This window comes from Arachis ipaensis, chromosome B4, assembly GCF_059453495.1.
Source record: "Arachis ipaensis isolate K30076 ecotype BB chromosome B4, ASM5945349v1, whole genome shotgun sequence".
In the NCBI taxonomy this organism is placed as follows: domain Eukaryota; kingdom Viridiplantae; phylum Streptophyta; class Magnoliopsida; order Fabales; family Fabaceae; genus Arachis; species Arachis ipaensis.
Window position 1 is genome coordinate 121,971,885 of NC_142439.1, and position 11,090 is coordinate 121,982,974.

At 41.7% G+C, this 11,090-nt stretch overlaps 1 protein-coding gene across 1 annotated transcript; it reads left to right on the forward strand.

Moving 5' to 3' along the window:
- The first annotated feature begins 569 nt into the window (after positions 1-569).
- On the forward strand, positions 570-4,201 carry LOC148569024 (uncharacterized). The gene is made up of 3 exons (XM_088484859.1): positions 570-813; positions 3,561-3,730; positions 3,875-4,201. The coding sequence occupies exons 1-3, from the start codon at positions 570-572 to the stop codon at positions 4,199-4,201; spliced, it is 741 nt and encodes a 246-aa protein (XP_088340985.1).
- The last annotated feature ends 6,889 nt before the right edge of the window (positions 4,202-11,090 follow it).

The window sequence follows — 11,090 nt, forward strand, 5'->3', positions numbered from 1 at the left end:
AATCCTACATGGCTACTCGCGGACGAGGTCGAGCACGTTCACGTGAGAGTAGGAACGAGCAACCGGCAGACAACCATGCCAAATTCATGGCGGCGATGGCGAATCTTGCCAACACTATGGAGGCAAATGCTGCTGCAACTCTGGCCGGGAACGGCAATGGAAACGGGAACGGCAACGGAAATGGGAACGGCGAAGGGAATGCTCATGTTAACATTGAGGGAAACGGAGATAACACGGAGGACATTCCGATGACTTTGGAAACTTTCCTCAAAGTTTATCCGCCAACATTTCGAGGATCAACTAATCCTACTGAAGCGGACCACTGGTTCCAGGCCATGGAGCGTGCTTTACAGGCGCAGCATGTTCCATACAATCAATATGTAGAGTTTTCCGCTTATCAGCTTGCGGGAGAGGCCCAGCCTTGGTGGCAAGCAGAATGTCGCTTGCTACAGCTATAGAACGCTGAGGTCCCATGGGATGTGTTCCGAATGGCCTTTTACAATAAGTACTTCCCTGAGTCTGCAAGGGAAGCGAAGGAGATAGAGCTAATGTAGCTGAAGCAAGGTTCCATGTCTGTAGCTGAGTACACCAACAAGTTCGAAGAGTTTTGTAGGTTTTCTCGGGTGTGTCAGGGTGACCCAGAGACTTTCGAGAGCTGGAGGTGTATTAAGTATCAGAGGGGTTTAAAGGATAGCATTATGACTACTGTGACTCCTATAGAGATCCGTGTCTTCTCCGACTTGGTGAACAAGGCAAGGGTGGTGGAAGAATATGCTAAGACAGTGGCTGCGTCCAAGGACACTCATGGAGGAGGTAGTAGCAAAGGGCGTGGCAAATATTACCATCCAAGGGGTCAAAGCTTCAAGAGAGGAGGATATGTGATAATGAGAATAATTGTATGGTTCGGAATCGATCAAAACAGACATCAATTCATCGGTAGCATAGTCCAAACCAACAATGAATTCTCAAGATCAAATAATAAATTCAAATAAAATATAAACCAAGAGTAATTAAACCTCGGGTCGTCTTCCCTAGGAGTTGCAATGAAATGTACAATTATTGGCTATGAAGGAGAGAGCATGGGGGATTGGGAATGCAAGCAAGAGAGCAAGGGAATGTAAATAGCAAGAAATTAAATGATCATGCAAGGAATTAAAAGAAAGCAAATAAACATGCAAGGAATGTAAATGGCAACTCTTAGCAAGAATTGGGGAGTTTAGGATTCCTATCCGAGTTATGGACCACAAACATGGCAATTGTGTGGAATCAATCCAAACTAGTCAATCTTCCTTGAGAATTAGTCAAAAGAGTGTAATTGTCTCAATCCATAAGTCCTAGTCAACTCACTAATTACTTAGTGAAAGACTAGAGTTAATGGAAACCAAACCAATTAACTATTCTCACACAATGCAGAATGGACATCCACAAGTCAATTCCACCCAAATACCCAATTTCTCAACCAAGAGTGTAAAAACTAAACATGCAGGAAATTAAACATCAAAGCAATTGAAGTCAAAGCAATTAAATGCAAGGAAAGAAAACTTAAAATGCAAGAAAACCTCTTGGCAAGTAATTGAGAGCTAAGGCTACCTATCCTAGTCATTGACCACAAACACATGATGATTATGAAGAGTTAATCCTACTTAGTCAACCTTATATCGAAGATAAGTCAAATAGACATAGTTAATTTCAATCCCTAAGTCCTATGTCAACACTAAGGGGTCACATAGAGTCAAGGGAAACCAAATCAACTAACTACTCTAATGTATCAACCAAGAATGGACATCAATGACTCAAGGAACACCAAAGTCAACAATTTCAAGCCAAGAGTGAAGAAAAAATAAGTGAAAACTAAGCCAAGAATTTTATCAAACACTTGGTGTGCATGAAAATAAAATAATATTAAAATGCAATAAAGTAGATTCTAAAGCTACCAAAACAAGAAAATGACAATGACAACTAAATAAAGCAATAAATGACATGAAAACATAAATTTGCATTAATTGGAATTAAAATAACAAAAGTGTTCATAACGTGAAAATTGCCATAAAAGAGAAAAGAACAAAAGAGATGAAGAAGATAAAGACAATAAAGCATAGAAATATAAATGAAACTACACTAAAGCAAGAATTAAAGTGCTAAAATTAAAAGAAAACTAAGCTAAAAACCCTAATTCTAGAGAGAGGGGGGAGCTTCTCTCTCTAGAAAACTAAGCTAAAACATGTAAAAATCTAAACCTAAGTGCTCCCCCTTCATCCTTATTCAATTTGGCCTTAAATAGCTTCAAAAAATGAGTTGGATTGGGTTTTGGGGGCCCAAAAATCGCTGCCAGTGAGTTGCAATTAATGAGGTCATGTGCAGGGACCTGTGCGGACGCACAGATGTGTGCGTCCGCACACATGCTGAATTCTGACTTGTGTGTATGCAAAAGTACCTGTGCATACACACACGTAGACTTATGTCCACTATAGCAAATTGCATATCATTTTGAAGCCCCGGACGTTAGCTTTCCAATGCCGCTAAAACCGCCTCATTTGGACCCTTGTAGCTCAAGTTATGACCAATTTAGTACAGAGAGGTCAGGGCTGGCAGTTTTTCAAATCCTTCATTTCTTGAATTCTTCCCTTTTGCATGCTCTTTTCCTCACTTCTTCAACCCATACTTGCCTTGGAAACCTGAAAATCACTTAACAAATACATCAAGGTACCAAATGGGATTAAAGTGAATAAAATTGACTAAATTAAGCACAAAAGAGCATGTTTTCACTTTCAAGCACAATTTAGGAAGAAATCTCAGAAGCATGCTATTTAGGTGAATAAATGTAGGTTTATGTGATGGAATCCACTAAAATCAAACCAAAATATATTGTAAAATATGGATTCATCAATATGCGCATCAAGGTCCAGGAGGCTTCAGAAAGAATGCTCATGATCAGTTTCAGCGTGGCAAGGGGAGAGGAAGTCAGAGTGGTTGCTTCAACTGTGGCTTGCCTGGTCATATTGCGAGGGATTACACTCGTGGGAAGAACCCGGATGTGAGTCAGAGTCCGCACCAGGGGTGAGTCTTTGCTGTGAATGCCAAGGATGCTTTCAAGGCGGACCCGTTGATGAGAGGTAATTGTTTATTTGGTGATAAGTCCTTAATTGCATTATACGATACTGGAGCATCGCATTCGTTTATCTTGTTTGCTAAAGTTGAAGAATTAGGCTTGAAAATGTCAGAGTTACTTTTTGATCTGCATGTGCATACCCCACATCAGACAGTTATGACTAGGTCAGGTTGTAGACAAGTAGGCTTCAAGCTTGAGGGTAGAGATTTTGTACATGATCTAATCTGTTTATCTATGGTTGGGTTGGAGATGATTTTGGGGTTTGATTGGTTGTCGAAGAATCGGGTTTTGTTGGATTGCTTTGAATGGACAATTTGGTTTATGTCGGAAGGAGAGAGTGGGGCAGTGATAACCACAGGATATTATCTGAACTCTGTAATAGTGCACTGTAGTGGAAAAGAGTGTCAGGGTTACATCTTATTAACTGCTAATGCTTCGGGTGATACCTAAGGCTTAGATCAGGTCCCAGTAGTTAGGGATTTTTCGGAGGTATTTTCGGAAGATATCCCTGAGTTCACTCCTCAAAGAGAGATCGAGTTTGCGATTGAATTGGTGCCGGGAGCCAGACCAGTGTCGATTGCACCGTATAGGATGGCTCCGAAAGAACTGGTCGAGCTAAAGGTTTAGTTGGAAGTGCTTCTGAACAAGAGGTTCATTCGACCGAGTGTGTTGCCGTGGGGAACACCAGTTTTATTAGTGAAGAAGAAGGATAGAGGAATGCGGCTGTGTGTGGATTACCGTTAGTTGAATAAAGTGACTGTGAAGAATAAGTACCCGCTGCCAAGGATAGATGACTTGATGGATCAACTGCAAGGAGTTGGAGTGTTTTCCAAAATTGATTTGAGATCCGGTTACCATCAGATAAGGGTAAAGGAGGACAATATCCCTAAGACCGCGTTTAGGACGTGCTATGGACACTACGAGTTTACTGTGATGTCTTTTGGGTTAATGAATGCACCTGCTGTCTTCATGGATTATATGAACAGAGTCTTTCGTCCATTTCTGGACAAGTTCATGGTGGTTTTCATAGACGACATCTTAGTTTACTCCAAGACGGAGAAGGAACATGAGGAGCATTTGAGGATTGTGTAGCAAATCCTAAAGGAGCAAAAGTTGTATGCTAAGTTGTCGAAGTGTGAGTTCTAGAAGGAGGAAGTAAAATTCCTAGGTCACGTGGTGAGTAGAGGAGGAATAGCAGTGGATCCTTCTAAGGTAGAAGCGGTGATGGAATGGGAAAGACCGACGACGGTGACGGAAGTTAGGAGTTTCTTGGGGTTAGCCGGATATTACTGGAGATTTATCGAAGGATTTTTCCAGATTGCGCTCCCAATGACCAAGTTGACAAGAAAAGAAGCGCCTTTTATTTGGACGTCGGAGTGTGAAGAGAGTTTTCAAACTTTGAAGCAGAGGTTAACTTCAGCACCTGTTTTGATCTTGCCGGAACCGCATGAACCGTTTGAAGTATATTGTGACGCTTCGTTGAAGGGTTTGGATTGCGTGTTGATGCAATACCAGAACGTGGTGGCTTACACATCGCGTCAGCTGAGACCGCATGAGGTGAATTACCTAACTCATGATTTGGAATTAGCGGCGATTGTGTTTGCACTGAAGATTTGGAGACATCACTTGTTTGGAGTAAGGTTTAGCATCTTCTCCAATCATAAGAGTCTCAAGTACATCTTTGATCAGAAGGAGCTAAATATGCGTCAGAGGAGGTGGATGGAATTGCTTAAGGATTACGACTTTGATCTGAGTTATCACCCTGGAAAGGCAAATGTGGTAGCAGACGCTTTGAGTCGGAAGTCCTTGACAATAGCTTGGATGAGAATCAAGGAAGAGGAGTTAGTGGATAAGTTTGTGGATCTGAAGCTGGATATTGGTGAGGTTGCTGGAAGAGCTTGTTTGAACCAGTTACAAATTTCAAGTATGTTTAAGATGGAAATCCAAAGGGCTCAACAAAATGAGCAAAAGCTTCAGCAATTGTTTCAACCAGTTGGTGACAAGAGACTTGGAGAATTCACCAAAGATGATGAGGGGTTGTGGAAGTATAAAGGGAGGATTTGTATACCGGATGTTGGGAGTTTAAGACAGGACTTATTGTTAGAAGCTTACAACAATGGGTTTTCTATTCATCCCAGAAGCACGAAGATGTATTATGACTTAAAGAAGATGTTCTGGTGGCCGGGGATAAAATGTGATGTAGGTACAGTGGTATCCAAGTGTTTAACTTGCCAGAAGGTAAAGATAGAGCACTAGAAACCGTTAGGAATGCTACAACCTCTTGAAATTCTTCAGTGGAAGTGGGAAGAAATTGCTATGGATTTTGTGACCAGTTTACCGAAGACCAGGTCAGGATTTGATGCGATTTGGGTGATCGTGGATCGTTTAACCAAATCCGCTCATCTCCTGCCTACTCAAGTGAACTGTCCTATGGAAGAGTTAGCAAGGTTATATATAAAGGAGATAGTAAGGTTGCATGGAGTGCCGTCAAGCATAGTGTCGGACCATGATCCCCGATTCACTTCAAGATTTTGGGGAGCTTTCCAAAGAGCCTTTGGTACGAAGCTATGTCCTAGTACGGCGTATCATCCACAAACTGATGGACAGTCGGAAAGGACTATTCAGACGTTGGAAGATATGCTAAGATCATGTGTTTTGGATCAACCTGGAAGTTGGGACCGATACATGCCATTGGTGGAGTTTGCGTACAACAACAGCTTTTATGCGAGCATTGGGATGGCTCCGTATGAGGCTTTGTATGGACGGAAGTGCCAGTCTCCACTTTGTTGGTATAAATCGAGCGAAGCAAGTGTATTGGGTCCAGAGGTGGTAGCAGAGACTACAGAGAAGGTTAAGAAGATACGAGAGAAGATTTTGACTGCTCAGAGTTAACAGAAGAGTTATACAGATCAGAGGAGGAAACTGTTAGAGTTTGAAGTGGGGGAACATGTATTCCTGAGAGTTACCCCAACAATTGGGATTGGAAGAGCAATCAAGGCCAAGAAGTTGAATCCGAGGTATATAGGACCGTTTGAGATCCTAAAGCGATTCGGGCCAGTGGCGTATCAAGTGGCTTTGCCACCTCACCTATCTAACCTACATGACATGTTCCACGTGTCACAACTCCGTAAGTACACTTCGGATGCGGCTCATGTGTTGGAGCCTGAGACGGTCGAGTTGAGGGAAAACTTGACTTTCCAAGTGACACCGGTTAGAATTGACGACACTAGTGTAAAGAAGCTGCGAGGAAAAGAAGTTCAGTTGGTTAAAGTTGCTTGGAAGCGAGCAGGAGTTGAAGAGCATACTTGGGAATTGGAATCTTAGATGCGGAAGGATTATCTCGAGCTTTTCTCGGGTAATTCAAATTTTGAGGGTAAAATTTCTTATTTGGTGGGGAGAATGTAAGAATCCGCAATTAATCGAACCGATTAATTAAGTGGTTATATTGCCCAAACTTGATTCTGAAAAGTTAGAGTGAGAATTTGAGGTTTTAAACATCATTTTAAGACTCAGTGGGTCTTTTTGAGTCAGAAAATGTGTTTTCTGCAAAAAACCGTAAAAAACCGCAAACTGGCAGTTGAACCGGTTGAACCGGTTCAAGTCTGCCCGGTGCTGCGCGAGAAAAAGTAGAAACAGTCATAAACCTTAGAAAAATAGTAGAAATTAAAAACCGGGCGTTAATTTTAAAAGTCTGGCCCGAAGTTAGGCCAAACGGGCTAAAAATGCTAACGGGTTGGACCAGGCCTAAGTTGGGCCCAAGTCCAACATATATAAAGGTTCATTTAATGGACCCTAGCCTCATAAACACACACACTCTTCAGAATTTGAAAGAGGGAGAGACAAAGAGGTGGAACCTTAATCACCTCAATTATCTCAAGCTCATATCTTGAGTTCTAGAGCTCCGATTTGTGTGCCATCAGTGGCTACACGTTTCTTGAGAAGAGCTCTACAAAATCCATTCAAGAAACTCTAGAGGTAAGCTCAAAATCTCCCCAGTTCTTCCCTCCAAAATTTCGGGTACCTAGGGTTTTTTATGAAGTGAGTTTTTGTGATTTTTGGTGTTTAGGTTCACTCTAATCCTTGCTTGGCTTTGGGTTTTGCCATACAAATCTGGTGGGAGAGGTAAGAGACTTTGAACTCTTGTAAACCTTTGGTTTAAGTTGAGCCCTAGGTTGATTTTATGGTGATTTATATGTATATAGCTTGATTATTGTGAGTTTGGAGCTTGTTGGTGCTTGTTGGAGCTATATTGGTGGTTGGATTTTGGTTGAAAGCTCATTTGGTTCATATTAGGAATCGGCCAAGGTATGGTTTCGGTTTTCTCTATGTAGTATATAATATTCATGGACACTTAGACTAGTGACCCATAAGATAGGATTGAATTTGAATGGTTGATGAGTTGTTGTATGTTGTTGTATGATGATGTTTGATGAAATGATGAATTTTGAGTTGATAATGATGATTGATAGTAACATGATGAGGATGAATATTTTATGAGGTTGAGTAGTGGATTATGTTGATAAATGTGATTTTGGAGTTGGATGATTGATAATATAGTTGAAATTTGTTAATGAAGCTTGATATATGAGATATATTGATATGAATGTTGTGGATGAGGAAAAGTGAAGAAAAATGTGCTTATTTTGGTGTGGTATAACTTGGAGGGTTGATTTTGATGAAAGGTGGAGTTGGGAATGGGTTGATTTGGTATTGGTTGTGTTTTGCAACGCAATTGTGAAAATGGTGATTTTGGGTAAAAGATGAATTTTGGTAAACTTTGTTTGATCATAACTCTTGCCTCGGTTTTCAAAATTTGTTGAGATTTATTTAGAATTAAGGATCTTTGAAACCCCTTTAAATCGGTATAAAGTTTGTAAAATTTAGAATTTTGTAGAGGAAGTTATGATCATTCAAAATTTGGTGTTGAAAACTGGAAATTCTTCAAAGTTACAGAATTCTGAGTTTTCTGGTACGTGTGCACGCACATGCTTATGCGTATGCACACTCTGCAAAAATTGTGACCTGTGCGTATGCACAGACCTGTGCGTCCGTACACACAGAGGCAGGCACTCTGCTTGCAGCGCTGGCACAGCTTGTGCGCGCGCACACTAATAGGAAAATTGCAACCTGTGCGCACGCACACGTTGGGGAGGCCCGACTGTTGGGGGCACTGGCATAGGTTGTGCGAGTGAACATATCCTTTTATGTTTTGATACCTGTGTGTATGCACACCCCTTTGTGTACACACACTTTTAAAAAATTCCCTGGGCGTGCGCACGCACACCCCTGTGCGGACGCACACACCTTGTTTCTCAAATTTTGCTTTGTTTTCAACTAATTTACCTTCCCGACGAGGTTGTAAGCTTTTATAACACCTTTTTAAGACTCTTGGGCTTATTTTTGGGTGTTCAAACATGGGAAATGGTTTAAGGGTTTTAGACACTATTATTCGGAAAAAGTTAGCAAATGGAGAACTAGGTTTCTGTTGTACTGGGGAAGGTTTGATGATGTGTGATGAATGGTTGATGGATGAGATGCGAAATTAAGGGACTGAAATGTGCATGAACAATGGTTGAAAGGAGTCGAGGACTCTGAATGAAGTAATAGATCCATATTTTGCTAAAAATGTTTTAAAAACCACTATACCACTTTTTCATTGAGATTATGAGACGCTATGCGCCCGGCAGAGGCCGAGGTTGGATCCCGCTTGTCAAGGTAGCGGCAGCGGCGTAAGGCCGATGGTTCGTCCCGCTTGCGCTTAGATGTGAGGTCGGAGGCATTAGATCCCGCTCGCATCCCTTCGGATCATCAGAGCGTGCAGGCGCAAAATGCTGGACAGTGATCCGAGCACTATATCTCGGGGTTCCCACACCATGAATCCGAAGGGCAACATCTCCATGGAGATGTGTCGGGTTGGCAGTTGAACCGACAATGTGATATCACAGCCAGTAGGATAGGCATTCATCATATGCATTTTCTACTTGTTTGTGTGCTTTGCCGACTTGATATTGTTTCTCCCTATCTGTTAAACATGTCTAATTGATACTTGTATTAATTGCTGTATATGCCTCTACTTGTGTTTTACTTGTATTGTATATACTTGTGCTTTGCTAGAGCTGAGAGGGTTCGGAAGGCGGTGGCGATGGGGTCGCATGGTGGATCGGTTGGTGAAGGCTGTGGGACAGCAGTATTTGATTAGAGTAGAAATTCCTGAGTTACGGCTTAAGGTGTATTAAGGAAGTACATATTATGCTTATTTGTTTTAGAATGCTTTAAGCTTGAATCTTGTGATGGATAAGGAGTCTAGGATTGCCTTTGGCGTCTCGGGGTCTTATATCCTACATCACTGGGAACTGTTACCATACCGAGAACCTCCAGTTCTCATACCATATTTCTGTTGTGTTTTTCAGATGCAGGTCGTAACCCACCTCGGTGAGTTGTCTGATTGGTGACAAGAGCGGATAATCTGGATATCTTTTAGAGTCCTTTTGATTTATTATATATATATATGTCTCTCACTTTTGTATTTTGCTTTGGCCTAGAGGCTTGTATTGAGATAACAAAACTTGTATAAGCTTTTTTACTGTCTGGTTTCATACATGGTCTGTATATGGCTAGCCGACTTAAACTCCGCGAGTCATGGCTAGCGTCTCATGATATTATAATATTATACTATGATGTTTTGTTATTCTATACTTGTTTTCTTATGCTTTAAGTCAGTAGCTTCGTTAGTACATTTTGCGCTTTTGAAATCCATATTTTGAGCTACATTCTTCATCGGGCTTCTAGATATTACTAATTCCTTCTATATAATATATGTAAAAGCTTAGAACTATCATAACCTTTGATTAACCTTTGCTTTATGACGCGAGATAAGGCTTAGGCTAATTAGGGTGTTACACGAGGAAGGAGAAAGAGAGGGGGAAATGGGAGACGACACTGATGGGCATCACTGCCACCATTGTGTCGCCGTCAGGGAGGAGGAGACGTTGAGTGAGAGGGAGAGCTGCACAAGGAAGGGATGCCGCTGTGCCTCCATCGCCGCTAAATCCGTCGCTGCCACCGCTATCCCACGCGTCGCTATCGTAGGAGCTTCCAGTGTCGCCATCTTGTCGCGGAGATGGAGAACACGATGCGGGGGATAGAAGACCACGAGTCAGCACTCACCAAGGGAAGAGGAGTCGTCACTGTCATGCTCTGTCGTTGTCGCTGATCTAGATCCTCGCCATCGTCACTAGAGCTCGTCACCAGGAAGGAGAAGTGACGGTGGTGGGTGGTCACTGTTGTTATCGCTGTGGCCGAAGGAGGTGTCTGCCGAGCTCAAACCCTCTGTGGCTGCTATAACCATTTCCTCCCTAGTCTGCCATGGTTCTGCCTTTGCTACCCTGCTTGCCGCCACAACAGTTGCCACCGCTGCAGGAGGAGGTCATCGAAAAGGCTGTTAGAACTATTGTCTGTTACTCTACTCTCTGGTCTTTCTCTTATTACAGTAAGTTGTTCTTGCCTTGAAACCCTTGCCACTAGCGTATAAGTATTTTGTTATGTTTGATTAAAAATTCTGAGATTTTGGTAACGTTAGGTCAAGTTCTGGTTGTTGTATGTTGATGATAGGATTTTTGCTAGTAAAGAATTTCACAATAAATTCTCGTTGCAAGTATAGTTTCTAAACCAACAAAGAATTCTTTCATACAAAAATTTGGTTGTCACTAAAGCAAACCCAATAAAAATAAAACGAATTATTCAAACCTCGGGTCGTCTCTCAAGGAATTGCAGGGAAGTGTTCTTGTTATTGGTTATGAGATTTTATCTTTTTGGGGGGTTTTTGAATGTGGAACAAGGAATGTAAATAACAGGGAAATAAAATAATAATTAAGAAAAGCTCTTGGCAAGGTATGAGAACTAGAAGTCCTATCCTAGCTATCCTTATCAATTGTGATGAGAATTGTCCGTTGCTACCACTTAGTTAACCCTTACCAAATAA